Source organism: Marmota flaviventris, chromosome 12 (genome assembly GCF_047511675.1).
Source record: "Marmota flaviventris isolate mMarFla1 chromosome 12, mMarFla1.hap1, whole genome shotgun sequence".
Taxonomy (NCBI): Eukaryota; Metazoa; Chordata; class Mammalia; order Rodentia; family Sciuridae; genus Marmota; species Marmota flaviventris.
The window spans coordinates 74,113,100-74,133,951 of NC_092509.1; the positions used below are offsets into that span (position 1 = coordinate 74,113,100).

A 20,852-nucleotide genomic window follows, 5' to 3' on the forward strand; every position below is an offset into this window, starting at 1 on the left:
ATGTTGGCTGCAAGATAGCCCACGCACTCAAACCCCCCTCTATCTGGTCCTTTATCACCTATTTGCCTCAAGTCTGAACATTCAACCCTGCTTAAGGCTGAACACTTAACCCCGCCTTGGGCCAACAAGGCAGCTTGCAGACCCAGAGGCCCCATTAGATTTGGGCTATAAAAACTCCCTCCTGCCAGGCCCCCCTCTCTCTTGCTCTTTCTCTCTTGCTCTTTATCTTTCTTACGCGTGCTCTCTGTCTCTCTCTTGCTCTCTCCCTGTTCATCTCTTCTCTTTTCTCTCTTTCCTTCTTTCCTTTCTCTTTGTTGCACTGCTGCAATAAAGATCTTTTGGTTGCTCTGAGTGTTGTGGTCACTTTCCTTTCAGAGACCAACAGTGAGACACACAACAGACAAGGCACCATAAACAAACCTAACTGACCAGAGATTTAGATAGGTTTTTTTTTTTAATATTTATTTTTTAGATGTAGATGGACACAACACAATGCCTTTATTTTTATGTGGTGCTGAGGATCAAACCCTGGTCCTGGCGAGCGCTCTACCGCTGAGCAACAATCCCAGCCCCTAGATAGGGTTTTTAACCCCAGATGGGCCAGTGAGCGACTTCTGGATGGACACTGCCCTGGACCCAGAAGTATGTGCTGCGTCCAGCCTTCCCTAATGTCCCCAGACTGTGGATCCACACAAACCCAAGTTTTAAGTTTCAAGCTTACCTTTCCCTGGAGAACTAAGTGCTCTCAAATAGGCAGACTGCAGGTTTGGCAGGAGCCGATGAGGAGAGGACCCCGGTCTGAGAAGTTCTCCTCAGAGGACTGCCCCAGGTTGTCTCCAGCCCACTGGGTCTCCTGGGTGTTTCCGAGCATTGTCCCATTTATGGGACAATAAATAAATATCTCTTCCTTTCCCGGCCAAGGCACCAAATGTTATGGAGAGACACCTCAGAAAGCACTCTTAAGTCCGAATTTTAAATTAAAAGAGAGCTTTATTTACCTGGCAGGGACTGTCACCCACCTCAGAGACTCAAGCTCTGTGGGAGGACAGTCCTTGGCCAGGTAAACAAAGCTCTCTTTTAATTTAAAATTCGGACTTAAGAGTGCTTTCTGAGGTGTCTCCCCATAACAGCACTGAGTTAGATCCTCAGCACCACATTAAATAAATAAATAAATAAATATGTATTGTGTCCATCTACAACTAAAAAAGAAAAAGAAATTGAAATTAAAAAAAAAAAAAAACCCATCCACTTGTACACCAAGACCAATTCTGTGTGGGGCAACAAAGAAGCTTCACACGGTGCACCCTTCCCACCCCGTCTAAACTCAGACACTGAGAAATTGCTCTCACCCGGCAAAAGCAGGGCAACCTACCCTCCCCAGAGCCAAACAGTGAGCTTACCTTGGCACTGCAGAGCAGGCCACTTTTGCATAGCACACTGAACAATGCCTCGCCAGGTCTCCTGCCAGGTGTCCCACAGCTCAGCTCCTTTAGGCACTGCAGACGCCCTGCAACTCTTACTGCGGTTACAGCGAGACCCAAAAGAGCAGCCCCTTTCTCCAAGGCACTAACCTGTGCAGGGAATACCGGGCAAACTCTAACCACCCCCGGACAGCACGGACCCTAGCCACACCTCCTTGCACCTGAGCATTCTATAAGCCTCACTTGGAGCTCCCATGCGCGCTCCCCATCCAGAATTGGCTCAACCCCGGAAACGCGGCGAGTGTTTGCTAGGGCCACAGCTAGACCCAGGGCGAACCTCCGCCTCTCAGGCACCGCTCCAGCCGCCCGAGCAGGGCTTCACTTCTTGCACAGCAGGGTCGCCACAGTGCCCAGCCCGAGTGCGCGTCCTGGAAGCGCTTAACGCACCACCCCTAGGAAAACCCTGGCCGCGTCCTCTACCCCAACCTCAGTCAACCGCAGGTCCACCCAGACCCGCGGCCCCCAAACCAAGCTCCAGCCTCTTTGTCGAGTGCGCAACCTCTTCAGGCTCTTACCAGAGAGTGTAAACAGCAGGAATGCCAAAGTCGCTAGAAAGATCCCTGGTAGGCACCGCTGTAAAGTAAAGGAACTCTTTCCGCGGCCGGGAAGCGCCGTGCAGGGCGCGGAAGACACCATCACCTTTCAGAAGATGAACAGGAAAACAGTGCCAGCCAAGCAGGGGAGTCCCTTTTGAGCCCGTTTGTCATACGCAACAATCCCCAAATTCACAAAGTGTGCAGGGCCGCCAGAAAAGTGGGCGTGGCTGGGCCAGCGCCCCTGCGGAAGTGACTCTAGGCGGAGCCACTGCGCCTATCCGGCTACAACAGGGCGGGGTCTCGGCGCGCTTTGCTCCAGGGCCTCCAGGGGACCCGGAGTGCTCCGGCCTGGAGCAATACCCGGGTTATCAGCTGCAGTCATCTCCTCCAGAGCCTCACGGCGCTCTGGCTGCGTCCTCTGCAGACCACTTTCCAGGCGCTGGCTTGAGGGAAAGGGTTGGCTTACCGCCGCTTTTGTAAATTGTTTACCACCTGACTGTGGAGTGGTGGAAAGGGAACTAACTGCTGGCTTTGTCATCATTTCCGGCCACTCAGGCCTGAAGAACAGCGATCTAAAAATAGAAATCCAGAGCTCGGGCGGCGAGTCACTGTGGGGCCAGCACCCCTTGGGACTAATCCTGGTGAGCCTTAGGCTGCCGCCCTGCCTGGGCCCTTACTCTGTGTCTGGCATTAATCAGGCATTATTAGGAACAATACTTGTCTTCAAGTAACAAGTCTTCAACTAACAAGTCTTCCTTGCTTAAATGCCTGCTGCTAAATTCCTCAGGGCCTTCTCTTCAGTCTCCAAAATCTCACAGGTTTGACCCCCGCACCCTCAATCCCTAAGGTAATTCGTTCTTCCTCCTCTTTCCTTGAGAAAACCCATGGGAAAGTAAAATAGTCAGCATCTCCTGGTTATTAGCATATCGGGACTCCTTAGAGGAGTCCCTTAGGACCCTTGTCCTAGAACAACTAAATTATTGAACCCAGGGGCGCTTAACCACTGAGCCACATCCCCAGACTCCCCACCGGACCTTTCTTGTTTTGTTTTGTTTTAACTTAGAGACAGGGTCTCATTGAATTGCTTAGGGCCTTGCTAAATTCCTGAGGCTGGTTTTAAACTTGTCATCCTCCTGTCTCAGCCTTCGGAGCTGCTGGGATTACAGGAGTGTGCCGTCACGTCTGCCAGCATAACTAAAAGTTTTATGGGAGACAAAATATACATGCATGAAAAATGAAAGAACAGGATAAGTGTAAAATTCCTGGAAGGAATGAGTGTGATAGGATTTGGGATGGGTAGGAATTACTTAAGATAAGAAGATAAAGGGCAAAAATTTTTTGTTGAAATAATCTCTAGCACAGTGCTGGAAAATTAAGAACGAGCAAGATTGATCTGAAGGGTTCTGAGAAAACCTGGATGAAAGGTAAAAGAAAAACTAACAGAACTGGCATTAAAAGAACAAACGAAATTTTCTTCCTCTCAAACTGACAGTTTGAATGAACACATAGGGAGATGAACACTTAACACTTCAATTTGTTAAGTCTTAAAGGTGACATGACTTTCTCACTCAGAATTTATCCCAAAGAAATCATCAGAGCTGTGAACAACGGTTTATAATTATGGAAAAGTATAAACTCATACATATCCAGCAAAAAAAGTATTAAAGAATTTTTAGTAGGTGCCTTTATGTGATGAAATTCTAGGTGGCAAACATTGTGAAAGAATATCAATGTGAGAAACTGATGTATTGGTTAATACAAAAGCAGAATATGCCTTTCATAAAAAACAAAAATGACATAATGATACACATAAGAAGAGACAAGGTAGAAATACACCAAAGGTAACAACAGGTGAAAGGATCATAGGCATTTAATTTTCTTTGTTTAACTTTCTAATTTTTCTATATTGAGCCTATATTACACTTGGAATAAGGTAAAAATAAATTAGCCTTTAAAAAAATTTATTTGAGACAGGGTCCCTCTGTTTGTTACTAAGGCTGACTAAAGAAAAAAAAAAATCCAACCTATATCCTATGTGTCAAGATGTGTCAAGGACAGTTTTATGCATAGAATGGTGGGGGTAAAACCTGTATGGCACAGGTTTGAGGTGACAACCAGTGAAGAAAAAAAAAGCTCACGGTACAAACCTCAAATGGTCCTCTGGAATAACAAGAGCTGAGGTATATTTAACACAGTTCTATATCTGAGATGTCTTGAGAACTTTCTGGATTCACCAAGCCATGGAATTTTCTTTTCTTGCCAGAATAACAAAACTTTTAAAATCACACAAGACACTAAGTCTGGAGGTGTTATATAAAATAAATGCCTGAATATTTTGGAATATAAAATCCAGACATTCCTTGGTGGCAATTAAAGGAAGTATAATTAAGGAGACAGTGAATAGGAAACTCAATGAGGCAGGACTTGTTACTTCTGTTAATATTTACAGTTGTGAGCTATATGACAGTAATGTTCTGTTGCTCAATGTCAGAACCTGTTTGTGAAAACAATATTTATTATTGTCTGCAACAATAAATATTAAAAATTACCTGTTTATGTCCAGGCTTGGAAGTAAGATTTCTTTTTTTATGAACAAATTAAAAATATAGGAGAAACAATTTAGCTAGTGTTTGTTATTCTAGTTTCAGGTGCAATATTCAAGGATTACAGTTTTATTGAAACTTTGTTTCAGTCAGTAAAAGTTCTATCCCTGGGGTTCTTCAGGCCTTTCTTAATATACTTGAAGACTTCTACACCAATTTTTTAAAAAGCTTATTTTGATTTGACCCAACTGAGCTTCCATTTGAAAAGTTTGGGGACTTGTTTCCTATCTTTCCAGACAATTTCCAAGAGTCAGGGATAAAGTTTTCTTGTAACATCTCCAGTGCCAAGATTCATAGTAGGTGCTCAATGACTACTTGGTAAATACTGTAGGAAATAAAGGCATCTTGCTGTCAAATGCATTTAATACATCTTTGCCAGTTTTCCACTAGAATTAGTTGACCAAATGCTGGGGAAGTCCTGAGAGATTTTGATTTTTAATATTTTAGACACTAGAAAATAAAGTGGGATTTGTCTCTAAATGGAGTGAGGTAATAAACTGCACACAAAATAAACTTTCCTATATCAGGCATTGCAAGTTTACCTGTAAAGTGGAGTTACTATCCATGCCTTAGCCTTGCCTTGGGGTTGCTTCAGTAACTGAGTTCAAAAGGAGAGGGAACTCCTGAGGCTCTGACAGGGATAGATGTCAAGAATCAAAGCTTCCAATTAGGAAGTAGGAGTCCTCCAGCTCCCCCTAAAGATTTTGTCAAACTGTCAAAGACACAAGAAAAGGAGAGAATGGAAGATGTAGGGGTCGGCAGAGGAATAGACAAGGTTAAGGACTATGTACAGCTATCTTTCAGAAAGGTGCACAGACAGAGTGATGGTAGGGGGATGTCATTAAATGATGGCCAACATCTTCTTTAAAATTTGATATGAGACGATTCTTTTCCTCTTAAATTAATGTATCTACACTATGCTTTTTGGAAGTTGGGGTAAAGTGTCATCAGGCCTCTATTTGCACCGGGTAGGCACCTGCCAGTCGGCTGACCTTCATATGCAATTGTGTCTGATTTTCTTCTCTCTTACCTGAAAGAGTGTGAGTGTGGTAAGCCATACCCTCATGGGAATTCTGTAAGCAATCAAGTACAGAAAGAAAGACATTTCTCAGAAGGAACACACATTCATTTCAGTCTACCTTAACTTTTGCAGGCCTTAGAAAAGACAAGTATACTACAAATTATACTCCATAAGTAGATTTGCAAAGATAAATCTTTTATTCTTTTCTCATTTTAATGGTGAAAATTTTATTTAAATGTCATAGATTTAAATGACATTACATCTCATATTTATTCTATTTTTTTAAGTAAACAAAACAAAGAATGTCAGACATTAATAGCTTTGTAGAATAATTGGCCCAGCCGCTGTTTTAGATGAAAAATGTAAGGCCAGAGGTTAACAGAATTACTTAACAATACAAGTTAGGCAATGAGGCATTTTTCGTAGTATATGTAGTATTCCCCGTGACAATTGATGAAATAGAAAAAAAAAAAAAAACAACTCATGGCTTTCTTGCAATTAAAAAGTCAGAGTCATCAAATATTTATTAATCCCATGGCTCACTGGTCCACTCCACTTTAGGAAAAACAAACAAACAAACAACAACAACAAAAAAAAAACAGAATTGTTTTCTTGTGATGGAAAATAGTAATTCTAAGAAAGGCTAATTCTCATTTAGTTTCTAGTCTTCCTTTGAAATCTTCTTCTTCAAATTCTAAGAAATAATAGAGAACTAAAGAGCCAACTGAGCAAACACCCACCATTGAGTATCATTTCGAAAATTTGCAGACTAGTTACCCTTGTTTCCTTGGTGACCTGGCCATATGTTATTTGCCCATCTTTTAGTGGGGAGAGTTGGTAGCCATTTTTAATTTTTAAGGACTTCCTAAATAATAAGGCAATTACCCTTTGTGTATGGTATAAGTTGTATGTAGTCAATATACATAGTCATATATATATATATATATATATATATATATATATATATATACACACACACATATATATATATACACACACACACATATACATACACATACACAGATATATATATATATATGTCTATGTCAGTGGACTTCGCTTATGCTGGGGTTTTTTTCTATCTTGCAATATTTTAAGTTGAAATTCAAATTGGTGTCTCCCTTAATCCCTATATTGGTGTCAAAGTAAATGTGGTAAAATAGAAATTTAAAGGAGTGATTAAAACACAGAATTACCCAGAAATTAGTGAAAGCTAGATTCAAAGATATTACTCAATATTCACAAATATTCTGATAGTTTCTAGAGATCATTATCATGGCAAATAATATCATAACAAGTTTCTGATCTATAAAGATGTGGAATGGCTGAAAGTATAGGGATACTGATTTTAAGATGTTAATGCATGATTATTTTTTTAAAAAAATTTATTTTTTAGTTGTAGTTGGACACATTATCTTTATTTTATTTATTTATTTCTATGTGGTGCTGAGGATGGAACCCAGGGCCTTGCATGTGCTAGGCAAGTGCTCTACCGCTGAGCCACAACCCCAGCCCTCAATGCATGATTATCGATTTGATAAAGTTCTTTTCAAAGCAATTGACACACAAAAACTGCACATTTCTGAGGTACCATGTGATATTTGGATACATGTACATACTGTATAATATTCAAATCAAAGTAAACATATATGTTTTCTTAAACGTTTATCATTTCTTTGTAGTGAAAACATTCAAAATCTTCTAGCTTTTTTTTTAATATTTATTTTTTTAGTTGGACACAATACCTTTATTTATTTATTTCTATGTGGTGCTGAGAATCGAACCCAGGGCCTTGCACGTGCTAGGCAAGTGCTCTACCACTGAGCCACAAGGCAGCCCTCTTCTAGCTTTTTAGATCTGTAGTCACCCTGCTGTGAAATAGAAAACCAGAGTTTACTCTTCCCGAGTGTAACTTAGTACCCGTTCACTAATAAATTCTTAAAAGTTGTGCTTTTTAAAGTTAACCTAGGGTATACTAGTAAACTAGTTACATTTATAATAATTATTATTTAATTTAAAATTTTTCTTTTATTCAGAACATGTTACAAAGTGGGTTTTTGAGACAGAACTTAGAAAATATCTGGAGTTCCATTTTTTTTCCTAGATAATTCTTTTGAGCAGTCTTGACGGTTCTCCACCATAATCATTTAGCACCTTTCCAGTGAAGAAAAAATTGCTTTTCTTCCCTAGAGGAGATGAAAATTGATATATCATGTATTTTACTCCAATTTATTTAAAGAAGTAGGTTCTGCTCTATAAAATACAGAGGGAATATGTTTATTCCCTCTGTAGTGGTCGCTATGTAGGGCTCTATTTAATAAATCAAAATATATGTGTTTGTATAAAGAAACATATATAGAAAATGGTTGGCAGATAATGTGATGTGTGACATTAATATTAACATGTCTCATTAATTTTCATATCTTTCTGTATTTTCCAAATTCTCTATAATGAGCTCATTCCATACCATGAACATTTTAAAATAAGAAAGGAAAATGACAGACTTTTAAGCCAGAACTCCTAGAAAGCAGCTTCTTCCTTTAAATGATTGAAACAGTTTTTCATATCTACAGTCTTGTCCCCTGACTAGATGCTGTGTGCTTTCAGCACAGGAAAGAGGGTGAGGGGTGAGAGGAGTAGTATATGTAGTATTGTAGTATATGTAGTAAGAGGTGGAGTTTTGCTGGACCCTGGGACAGCTTAGGCGTCTTCAGGTACACACATTTGCTTCTCTGTGAAGTCACTTCAGAGTTCATGAACCTCTGATCTTATTCTCTTGAAGTCGATTGGCTCCTTTCCTGCCAACAGGTAATTGGAGATTTCTCCAGCTTTATAATACCTTGTCAAGGAGGGACACTGAAATAGAGGATATTTTTGTTTAGATGACAGCAACAGAGGAAAACTGAACCACCAAGAACTTATATGCTGATAATCAGAATGCTGGCATCTCATATAAATTTCAAGCTCTTAGAAGCGTTTATTCCCTCTGTAGTGGTTGCTATGTAGGGCTCTAGAAAGTATGGTGTAACTGGAGACTTGAGTAGATAAGAGAGAGATTAATGAGTAACTTGACCTTCCCTTTTTCTTTTCTCAAACAAAATGAGTTCTCAGAATTAAACAAATAAATAAAAAGAACCTGTTCCAGAAAAGCAGAACTATGGGCGGTGGTGGTGGGGGCAGTGAATAGTGGCTGGTAGTCTTGGAGGAGGGTCAGCTTCAGCAAGCAGGTCCTCCTCCTCTTATTACAGTCAAGAATGCACTGAGGTAGGACATGCAGAGCAAGATACCCAAATGCTTCCCTGTTCATGTTGAAGCCTCTTTTCTCTGGCCACCAAAGGACAGACTCCCTAGTGAGGGCCACTGGGTCACCTGACCCCAGTGATGACTGCCACCCTATTCCTCATAGTTATTCTTTGTCTCACAAAGCTTCCCAGCATCACCTGCTACCTATGTCTTCTTCAAACATTCTCATGTCCTTCAACACACAGCTAGGTCTTTGGTGTCTGCCTCTTTATCTATGTCATTCACTCTGCCCCAGCACCTGGCCTGGGTGCAAGGTTTCATGCTTGCTAGACTCTGTCTAACTCGGTCCTTATCTATATCATGTGGCTACAGATGATTGAATTAGCGGGGCGGGGGCAGAGTAGGGGATTGAACTCAGGATCACTTGGCTACGAAGTCACATCCCCAGCCCTATTTGGTATTTTATTTAGAGACAGGGTCTCACTGAGTCGCTTAGCATCTTGCTTTTGCTGAGGCTGACTTTGAATTCGAGATCCTCCTGTCTCAGCCTCCCAAGCCACTGGGATTATAGATGATTAATTTGCTCCTGTGGAACACTCTGGTCAGAATTCTAGTCTTAAAGGGAGGTCAGAAGAAAGAGACAAAGGAGTAAAAGGTGGGGAAGAGGGGCAAAGTGCCAAGGAGTGATATGGCCAAATTATATTGTTATATTGTGGATGTATGAATATGGAACAATTAATCCCATCAGTATGTACAAACAAGGCATCAATTTAAAAAAATGTGGGGAAATTTGAATAAACCATGAAGAAGTGAGTAATATTTGAGGAGATAAATATGTTTAAGCCTGATTTAAACATTACATAATGTACATATATATCAAACATTACATGATACTTCATTGCCATGTATAATTTACTTTCTGCATTAGTTAAAAAATGAAAAGAAAAAGGAAAAATTGAAAAAATTCCAATCTTAAAAAAGGATACTTGATACAAAATTATTAAGGACTCCTACCTTTCTATTAAAAGATGATCAACAGTCAATGTATCCAATGGAGGTGTACTTTGATGTAAAAATGGTGTGCAAAGAGTTGAGGAAAAAGGAAATTATGATAAACTAATTTTCAAGTATTTACTCACCACTTTTCATTTAATTAACTGTATACTCAGAGGTTTGGGGAAATTAAAAAGAAATGGTCTCTCTACTCACAAGAAGTTAATGATTTACTGTGGAAAAATATAAGCACAACATATGGCACATTATACAGCTGATAAATGAAAAATAAATGAGCAATCAAATGAATTATAGCAGAGTTAATAAGCAAAAAGTACTTGAATATCAAATACTATGGGATGTATTTATGTACAGTTTTAAGGATAGGAGAAAAATGGTTGTCATTGGTGGAGAAAAAAAATCAGGATTTCCTATTGTACAATCAGTACAATCTCAAGATATCCACCCTGCAAATGTAAAATAATATGCAAAGGAACTTAAAAATACTATCTATTACTGAGTGGAATTTATTGCAGGTACTTTATATATTTTTTTCTAACTTTAAGAGTTTCTTGGGGGGCTGGGGATGTGGCTCAAGTGGTAGCGAGCTCGCCTGGCATGTGTGCGGCCTGGGTTCGATCTTCAGCACCACATACAAACAAAGATGTTGTGTCCACCGAAAACTAAAAAATAAATATTAAAAAATACATTCTCTCTCTCTCTTTCAAAAAAAAAAAAAAAAAAAAAAGAGTTTCTTAGGTGAATGAATTCTGAGCTGAGTTAATGGAACTTAGTTGGAAAATGTTGCAGACAGAAAATGGAAGGAATAAATCTAAATCAAATGATATTTTAAGCAATGTTGTAGAATATATTTTTAAAAACTCTGTAAACATGATCATGGTTCTCATGGTCTGCTGTTTTGTCTGTTTATACTTAGTGACAGCTTATCTGGCCTAAAATCCATTTTGTATAACTTTTCCGTCCTAGCACCCTGATATTAAAGGAAAAATGAAAGCTTCACCTGAGAACCTTGGAGGCATAGCTTAAAGCATCCCTGACAGCACAATATTTTGCCATATTTTATCTCAAAATCTCTCTTTATTTGCCTTTTTCTCCCTTATGTGCTTATTTATGTTAATATAGAAATAATGCTATTTTTTCTTGGAGCTACTGGGATAACATTAGGAACCCTTGGACAGCATGCCATTTTCATCTCATGACTTCTACGTTTTTTTGGTATAACTAACCATGAATTCCAAAGCATTTGTGAACACCCATTTGAGAAAGATCAGAATAACTGATCACTAAAGTTTTAAACAGTAAACTTCTAATTCTGAATTTTTAAAATGCATATTTCATTTGCTTTCATAAATAGTAAAGAAAAGCAAGTATAAGATATAGGGCTGGGGGGGGTTGTAGCTCAGTGGTAGAGTGCTCGCCTGGCATGCATGAGGCACTGGGTTTGATCCTCAGCACCACATAAAAATGAAATGAAGTTATTGTGTCCACCTAAAACTAAAAAAAAAATTTAAAAAAGTATAAGATATAAGCAAAGTGACTAGAAAGCCAGATAATAAAAAGAGGACATGGCAAATTTATTTCTATTATAGAAGAAAAGACAAAGTTTATTTATTTTCTAAGCTTTTTGTTTAGAAAAATTTGAATTGTTTACACATATGTCTTGACTATATGGTTGACTATAAAATGCCTTTACTAACCCTTACTTCTTTCTGGGGTCTCTTCCATTGCCCTCTGTTTAATTTAGAATTTCTGACATATGTGTGTATATAAAATGCCAAGTTCGTTTAATGCACATTGATGTGAAGAAGAGGTAGGACATAAAGAAAAAAATTTACTAATCAATTTGATGCTTTTACTTCTGCTTTCTACAGGGGTACCTAAGGCTTATGACACTATTATTTCTGAATGCACCCTGAGGCCCTATATATAGGAAATATTAGGATTACTAGAATAGCCAGAGCGAGCCAGGACCAAATGAATTGCTCTGTATGATACAGAAAGATGGAGCATTAAATTTGCAAGAGGCCCAAGAGTTGGAATAAAATACCCCAGGGATGCAGTAAAGATCTGAGGAAAATGGAGAAGAATCTAATGAGAGAGAGGCCTGGGGAAAGGGGGAAATCCAAGACTGAAAGTGGAGGAATAGCCAGTGAGAAATTCCTCCAAGTCTGATACAGTTCAGGTGTGGGCAAACTCTTCCACAGAAAGACCAATTAGTAAATTTTTTTGCTTTGTGGGCCACATGGTCTCTGTTGCAGCTGTTGGACCTCGCTGTTGAGATGGGTAAGCAGTCACAGTTAACAGTTAAATGAATGGGTATGGCCGTGCCAATAAAACTTTATTTACATACACAACTAGATTTGGCCCACGGATTGTCATTTTCAGATCCTTGTTCTAGTAGCTAGTTTTTGCTTTTTTCTTTTCTTTTCTTTATTTTTTTTTTGCTTAGCTGTTCATTACATCATAGGACAGATTCACTTGTGGCATCATTTCCCCTTTCATACCAAACTTTGGGCCAACATTTATCACACAACATTTTGTGGTAAGGCTGCATTAAGGAGGTGGAATGAAGGGTTAGGGATGGCAATTAGCCCCAGTGGAGGACAGAAATAAGAGAGTCTCAAGGAGGCCAAAGGAGGCCAAGAATTCAGTGAAAGCCAGAAACCAGGGAAAAGGCAAGGTGAGTCTCCAGAGTATGCTTAAGAGACCCTGCACATGGAGGAGACTGGAGGACTAGGAGGAGCACACAGGCTGCAAATGCTTAGATTCTACCAGGAAAAGAAATAAAACAGACTACTTCTCAAAGGTTCACAGCACAAATGCACAAAAATCTGGGAATGCTTTGAAAAAAACAGTGCCTGGGCATAGCACCCACAGAATCATCACACAAAATCGCTGGGAATGGCAATAATCCAGGAACAAAATAAATAAATAAAAGCATTTCCAGCTCATGAAGTAGTTTCTGCCTTCTTTAGTATTGATGACCTGCTTAGTGTCATAACCTATTCAAATGCTGTCTCCATTTTTGATATTTGAGTTGTTGCCAATGTTTTGAGCTCAGTATGTAGATAGGTACCTGCTGTTTTCCTGACTTGTTAGCGGAGTCTGAGGATGAACACAGCTGCCTTCTTGAGGATGTAAACTGATATTCACTTCTTTACACTTTTCATCTGGATTACTGCTAATTGGCAGAGGAAGAAAAAATTAGGAAAACTGTCTTAATCATATGTTTCAGTTTTAAAGGAAATCAATAACTTTCATTTTGAGATTTAAGGGGTAAATTGCCTCAAGTTCCTGATATCTTTACAAGATGCTTAAAAGGAAAAATACAACCAAATGAATTTTTTAATACTAAGTAAAAACTCCAATTAGGATATCATAGTAAAATCATTCTATATAATGCCCGAAGATTCAAAACTGTTAATAACTAGGTGTCTGTGTCTTAACACAATACATTTCAATATTTCTAAAATAATTTTGATTAGGAAATAAAGTTAACCACAAGATGTGGGCCGACTTTGCCCTAAAAATGACGTCTTTTTTCCTTTTTCTTCCCTTTTCTCTTATACTGAAGAACATGTTCTATTTTATGCACAGGTACTACCCACAGTTAGGAGAGCAGGGCTCAATATGCCAGAGGAGCTGGAACAAAGTCAATAAAATGTAGAGGAGGGAGTGTATATTGAAAGAGTAAAAGGAAATATTGCAGTTTTTTACTTGTAGGTCCTGTCATCGACACTGCTTGAACCTCAGTGACCTAACAGTAAAGTATTCTGTACCACAATTCTGGGTACTGAATTTTAGTGATGCAGAATCAAATTCAGAAATGTGCAACTAACATCAAAGGAATAGCAAAAAATGAATCAAATCATGTAGACAAAAGCCCTAATTCCTGGCAAACTTCCTACTTGCACAACTTTAATCAAGCCCCTGAATGTCTTTGCACCTCAAAGTTTTCTCTGCTTTGAGATAGCAATATTGTTTGGCCTTGGTGCTGCACAGAGTTGCTTGAGAAGATAATAAATGGTAATGTGTTTTGTAAAAAAAATACATGTTTCCTTGGAAGATAATAAATGGTAATGGGTTTTGTAAAATTCATGTAAATTTTTACTGTTTTTAGTATGAATTGGGCTACTATACAAGTATAGATAAAAAGTCATTAAATAATAATTATTTTCTGTGAATAGAGGTAGTCCCTGTCCCCAAGGGTAGTCTGGAGAGGGAGGATGGTGAGGAGTATGGTGATCTAGGAGACAAGAGAAAATGTTAATAGAGCACAGCCAGCCCAAGATACAGATGAGGAGCCAAATACAGAGTAATTAATTAGATATTCTGAATCTGAGAAAGCTGGGGATTAAGAAGGCTTGCAAATCATCAATAATGTGATACAAGTTAATCCCTTCTTTAATTCTTCCTTAAATTTATAAAAAATTAATGCAAATTATAGGGGTGCTTAATAAGAAATTTAGAAAAATGCACTCTGTGAATGTTACTATCAGGCCACTTCCCTTTTTCTTTTTGTAAGAATAAAGGACAAAGAATACTTATAGGTCAAGCTGCAAAATATACCTTTACTAAGGAAGAATACGAGTTTAACTTAAATCTAATTCTATACTGATTATTTCATTATGAAGTTGAGTTCCTGACTAGGTTGTTTGAAAAATGGTTTTACTGTGACAATCTACTTTAAAAAAAAAAAAAAAAAAACGCCTTATTGGCATCTCTGTGAAATATCAAACTTCAATTTCTATAAAGGTTGTTGTAGAAGACTGCATTTGTTAAGAACGTTTGCTATAGAAGACTACTCACTTGGAGTTTTAAACTCTGCTTTTCTTCAGTATAGAATTTTTGTTCATCAACCTTACAACACTGGTCTTATTGGCAGATTTCATTAATATTGTTTTAATTAAAATAGCCAGCATAAAAGCTGTGTGTTTACTTCCCAGTCAAAAATGTTTTGCTCTTTAGATCATAATCTTTGTGAAGTTTTCTTCAAGTTGAAAAACTCAGTGGTCACAAATATGGACATAATGAATCCTGCTATAATGTATAATTATAAAATACACCAATAAAGAAAGTCACTGGTTTTTACAAAAGATTTCCTTCCCTCCCTCCCTCCCTCCCTTCCTTCCTTCCTTCTTTCCTTCCTTCCTTCTTTCTCTCTTTCTTTCTTAATGCAAAATCTCAATGCTTCCATGCAGGCATCCTGGGATATGTGTGCCAGAGAAAAACACAATCTAACTCTTAGTTAAAAGATAGAAATAGAATCTAAGTCTAGCTGTCAGTGTCTGCAATGTCCCAGCAAAACTAGGACATCAATGGTCTCATTAATACCTTTTTAAAAACCTCCTTATTTCTCTTTCACATTTCTTTCTTAAAATGCTGTTTTTTAAATCTGATACTGAAGAATTTATCCTAGGCATGCTCTACCACTGAGCTACATTCCAAGCTCTTTGTTGTTGTTTATTTTGAGACAGGGTCTTATTAAGTGCCCGGGCTGGCCTTGAACTTGGGATCTTCCTGCCTCAGCCTCCCAAGTCACTAGATTACAGGTGTGTGCCACTGCACCCAAAATACTGTATTATTGATTTTTAAAATATTCTTAGTAACATATGTATTTCCTATAGCATAAATACTTTTCTATTGTATGTGTCAAGGACCTTCTTTATGTGAATTATCACATCTGTCTATGTAGTAGTGCTTTTGTTGTTTGGGTTTTTATTTTTGTTTATTTATTTATTTATTTATTTTTAAATTTTCCTTTGACGTCTGAGAGGAGCAAAATACAGTTTACATTTTCTGGGAGAATATAGCTGTACTTACCCTTTCTTGCACTTAAAAATTATCCAACTGGGAACAATGATGGATAAAATAAAGAAGATCATACCAAAGCAAATGCCTAGACAGTAAAAAATAAATAAATAAATAAATAAATGGGAAATATAATTTTATTTTTTTAAGAGGCTTAATATTCTGTCTTAATATCTAGTCCCCCTAGAGATTGCCAATGACTTTTTTTTTTTTTTTTTAGATAAAACAATAAGTTCTCCCTTACCCTGGGTTTGAGTTAGAGCATTGGTTTTACTATACATAGCAAAGAGTGAGTAGAACAGTTTGGTAAACTTTACTCCAACAGCTGCCCTTAAGTAGGCAGGACACAGCAAGCACTGCCACCTTGTCTCTCATGTAAGACACAGGACACAGGCTACTCTACAAAATAGAAATTCCCCTGGACACAAACTGTATTACAGAACTGTTCCTACGTAAGCAGAGCACAGAAATAAACTCAACAAACTGGTCTTGTGGCTTTTAATTTGTGTAAACGACATGATTACCATCTGGAAGTCTATTCCCCAGTTATAGAGTAAAGAGGAAGTTGCCCTCTCCAGCCACACATTAAAATAAAGACATTTTAATGCCAAAGAACCCCCTGTAACAAAAACTTTTTAAAATTGTCTTTCATTTTTTGGCTTTCTTTTTTCCATATTTTTATTGGTTCATCTTATATAATAGTAGGATGCATTGTTACAAATTTGTATATATGCACAGGATGTAACAGTATAATTTGGTCAATATTCTTCCCTAGTATTTCCCCTTCTCCTCCTCTCCTCCCTTCCCTGGTCCCTTTCTTCTACTCTACTGGTTGTTCTTCCTTCCATTTTCATGAGATCCACCTCTGTTCCTGCTTTTCTTTTCCTTTTTCCTATCTTCCACATCTAAGAGAAAACTTATGACCCTTGGTGTTCTGAGTTTGGTTTATTTCACTTAACATAATGCTTTCAAGTTCCATCCAGAAAGGAGGATACTCTATGTATATAAGAATGCCAGTTTCAACACACCCTGACCTAAATGCATCATTATTTTCATTTTAATTTGAATTCATAATACAAGACACTTTATCTTTTTGCATTTCATTCTGAGGGAGATGTAGAAAGGCTTAGGCAGCCTGGGCAAGACGGTGAGTGAGGAGGTCAGGAGCAGAAGAAAGGAGCATGGAGAGGTTCTTCTGATGAGGTCAACTTCCTGCTTGACCAAAAGGCTTGTGAACACAAGCAAGGCACCAATCAGACAAACATTTGTGTACTCATGCTCCTAAGTGGGGATCCAATAGAAAAACTAAAACAGATGCATGGACAGAGGGGGCTCCAATCAATAACAGTGAGGAGAGAGTGGACAGGGGAGGAAAGGAGGAAATTCCAGAGGTCTTAAAAAAAAAAAACAGGCCAAAACTTCCCCCACTGGATTCCTAGTTCTGGGGCCCCTTCTCTTTGAAGAAGTCTATCTTTGTATCTCTATTGCTTTTGCAATAAACCTACTTCTTGCTCTCTCTGTGTTCTGATCTTCAATTCATTGCTGCACCAAGACAATGAACCCGGCACCCCTAGACGCTAACAATTCACTGGAAATAGATACTTACTGTTGAAGGTGCTAGAATTTCTCAGCAAACCCTTCACAAAACTTACCAACTATGAGAGCATCATGTGAGCCTAAAAAAAAAGACAAAAGCCACAAAAACATCAGCCTGGCACCTGGTGTGACCCAACAGGATCTTCCAGCCAGTACCATCCCTCCTGATTTTTCCATTGAATTCTTTTCTAATATAAACAAAAACTTTCTTTGTTTTCACTCACATTATTTCCTCCCATAATTCACTCATATAATCTTGTACACCCAGGGAAGATTTTTCTCTTTCTGAAGTAATATTTTGCATCATAAAAGTAATAAAGTTTTAGCAGAAAGTTTGTAAAACACAACAAAAAAATCACTCATAATTCTAATACTCAAATATGGTTTAGTATATTCTCATCTGGCACTTTTTCCCATATCTCTAAGTTTTTACATAATTATATAATAGAAAAGCAAATTGCAACAGAGGCAAACTAATAAAATCTATTCTAGTGGATGTGTCACTGTACATTCAATTATTTCTATAGTATATTTAAGTTGTTTCTAGTATTTGTCATGAAACTGTGAATAAAATGCATAAAAAATTTTTGAATCTTACCTTATTTCATCAGACTGGATTCCTAGGAAGGCTAACTGGTATGAACATTTTTATCATTCTAATCATACATTGCATAACTGTTTTTCATAACAGTCCTTGACAGTTTACAATGATACTTTCAACATACAACAATATCAGTTTCATCACATCTTGATTTCTACTGGGAGTTTCTCTAAAACCTGTTTGTTATTGTTAATTTCATGGGAAAAAGAAGAGTCATCTTCTTCTTTGCTTTTGCATTTTTTAAGTTCTAGTGAGGTTAAACCATTTTTAAATACTTATGTGCCTAGGTAAAAAGATATTTACACCCTTTCTCCATGTCCTTCATTCTAAGGTAGTTTTTGCATTTCCCTGTTCCTCTTTCAGGGTTTGTATGGTGAACTGCAGAAGTTCCATTTACTTAGAAATAGCATGAGGACTTTGGTAAACTCAGAAGACCCAAAAGTGAGGAGAGAAACAGGGAACAGATACGCCCACTTAAGCAGTAGCTTTTGAAAGTGAGTCTTGGTGGCAAAGAAACAAGATAAGGTTCTAAGAAAGTAGTTACTTTAAGGAAGAGGACCTTGAGGGACAGTTAATAAAGTGGATTTTAGGATATTTTTGTAGGTGTCACATCGGGTAATACATCTGTATGCCTCTCTGAGAGATTCCAGTGAAGACTTTTCTTAGTTTTCACATCTTTACTGGAGTTGAAATTACTTGTCTTGCATGCAACTGTGCTTACATTAGTCTTGAGAACATAGTTAATTATAGGTTATAGGTATTAATTCTGGCCTTAAGGGGGAACTCAAGATTACCCTCCACTCAGAGGTAGATGAGGCTACAAGTCAGGCCTCCGAAATAACTGAGCTATTGAAATGGGAATGTGGTAGGCCTGGGAATTCCAGGAAATTCATTTTCTAATGTAGTACTCAGAGTTTACTTTTCTAATTTGGGCTGCTCTCAAAACTCCCTGTGATATTTGTTCCAAGCCTGGACCAACTCTGTGATTTACTCTCCAGCTTCCTTTTTAGGAAGGCCTAGGACTGGTATCTTGAGCAATCTGTCCTAAGCCTTGGAACAAAAAAAAAAAAAAGATTTTTGGTTTTATTTTGTTCTTTTAAAAATATTTCTTGTTTTCCATAATCTTGTCTTTGTTTGCCCTTGTATCACTATAAAACCCCAATATTTCACAGTCCAAGATTAGTTAGGGTAGAAAGAAAAAGAAAGCCAAGAGGCCTATTTTTAGTCTAGTTCTACAGCAAAGGACAAAGGAGTTCACATGTGGTCCAGCCCAATTCATGAGGGGTCTGAGTTCTAAGAACCAGCTGGTTAACAGTTAACTTGGCTTGTTCTTAGTCATTCTACATATTTCCATCTATCTGAATAAAGAACTGCCTTTTATCTGGTATTTGTGACCTTGGCCTAATAACTTTCCCTTTCACTATGATTAATACTTAGAACTTTCTCTCGCTTGTCGAACTACAAATATGTAAGATCATTGTCTGCTTATTTATTGTTAAAGCACAGAGCCTCTTCAGATAGGTAAATTGCCTGGTTGGACCTAGGTTATCCTATTTTGCAGTCTTGGGCAAGGGACTTAAATCTTTTGTGTCTTAGTTTTTATGTCTATAAAATGGGGATAATAAGAATACTACCCTCCTCATAGATTTTTATGTGGATTAAATTAGAATCAATCTACTTGTCTATCTGTCTATCTATTTATCTCCACCTAATCTTTGAACGTGGTACTAATGCTCAATAGGTTAACTTTTACAACTATTACTATTACCACAACCACCGCGACTGCTCCCCCTGTAATAGGACTATTAACCCTTCATCGTATTTTCTATGTATTCCCCATCTAACGTCTTCTTACTTACTTTTTAAAGTATATAAGTTTTAAGTCAAATTGGTCAACAGGTAAAAAAAAAAGTTAACATCTTATATAATTATTGAAAATTACATCTGAGTTCCAAAAGTTGGTCTCTGTCTGGGTTTTGCTGTTTGGTGGTGATGGGGATCAAACCTTGGGCCTTGTACATGCTAAGCACATGCTCTACTATGGAACTACATCCCCAATACTAGTTGTTTCATAAATACTCTGTGTGTGTGTGTGTGTGTGTGTGTGTGTGTGTGTTTTAGATTTTCTATGGTTTGACTTTTAAAACTTTTAACTTTTTATTATACCTTGCATTTATTTTTAAAAAGTTCTAATGGTTTTTGAGTGCTAGTGATATAATTTGATAACTTGCCTTTTCTCATGAATTTATGATGTCTCCACTATTATGCCTATAAGACAATTTTATTTTTACTTACAATAAGCCTTTATCTTATTAATATCAATTGTCTTACTTATATTTTTAAGAGAGAGAGAAGAGAAAGATAATTTTTTAATATTTATTTTTCAGTTTTCAGTGGACACAACATCTTTATTTTTTTATTTTTATGTGGTGCTGAGGATCGAACCCAGTGTCCCGCGCATGCCAGGAGAGTGTGTTACCGCTTGAGCCACATCCCTAGCCCAATTGTCCTACTTATTAATGTGCTTATTCTTGTTTTGGTGCAAAGTGAGTTTGGTATTATGACCTTATATTTTATTTTCATATGTGGTGGGGTTGATTCCCCAATTAATTGACTCTTCTGTCAGTCCAGCCAGATCCTCAAAACACCCCAAAAGCACTCAGTTAGTTGGCCAGTGAACTTTTTCAAGGAAATGTTGAGTTTATAATTTAGAAATGTTATTTATGATGAGTAGTTAACACTTTTGAAGGATTAACTATAATAAATGCATCTCGAACAATTTTGGTATATAACCACATATTATGAATAAGAGATTTAAGATGTTAGCAGAGGGAAAAACTAAAATTAACTTGGACTAAGAAGAAAGTTGTGTATACTAGTCTGCTCCTTGAAGTGTGCAAGTTCACAGTTCGGTATTTTCTACCTTCAGCATACACCAGTCACCAC

At 37.7% G+C, this 20,852-nt stretch overlaps 2 protein-coding genes across 13 annotated transcripts in view; both read right to left on the reverse strand.

The window, feature by feature from the left end:
- The window catches only part of Cd46 (CD46 molecule), a 39,193-nt gene extending 36,676 nt beyond the window's left edge, over positions 1–2,517 (reverse strand). For 3 of the 10 annotated variants that reach the window (XM_027934681.2, XM_071600113.1, XM_027934679.3), the window contains exon 1: positions 1,997–2,514. In XM_027934681.2, coding sequence (XP_027790482.1) covers positions 1,997–2,117 — 121 coding nt within the window. In that variant the 5' untranslated portion in view covers positions 2,118–2,514. Of the gene's footprint in view, positions 1–1,996 lie in introns of all 10 variants that reach the window. The other 7 variants (XM_027934685.3, XM_027934682.3, XM_027934677.2 and 4 more) reach the window with 4 other exon arrangements.
- A 4,823-nt stretch (positions 2,518–7,340) lies between these two features.
- Positions 7,341–20,852, reverse strand: part of Cr1 (complement C3b/C4b receptor 1 (Knops blood group)) — a 61,753-nt gene continuing 48,241 nt past the window's right edge. For 2 of the 3 annotated variants that reach the window (XM_027934630.2, XM_027934632.2), the window contains 4 exons: positions 17,362–17,385; positions 15,722–15,797; positions 12,975–13,079; positions 7,341–8,497 (listed from right to left, as the gene is read on the reverse strand). In XM_027934630.2, the coding sequence (XP_027790431.2) occupies positions 8,485–8,497; positions 12,975–13,079; positions 15,722–15,797; positions 17,362–17,385 (218 nt within the window). In that variant the 3' untranslated portion in view covers positions 7,341–8,484. The remainder of the gene's footprint in view (positions 8,498–12,974; positions 13,080–15,721; positions 15,798–17,361; positions 17,386–20,852) is intronic. The other variant, XM_027934631.2, reaches the window with a different exon arrangement.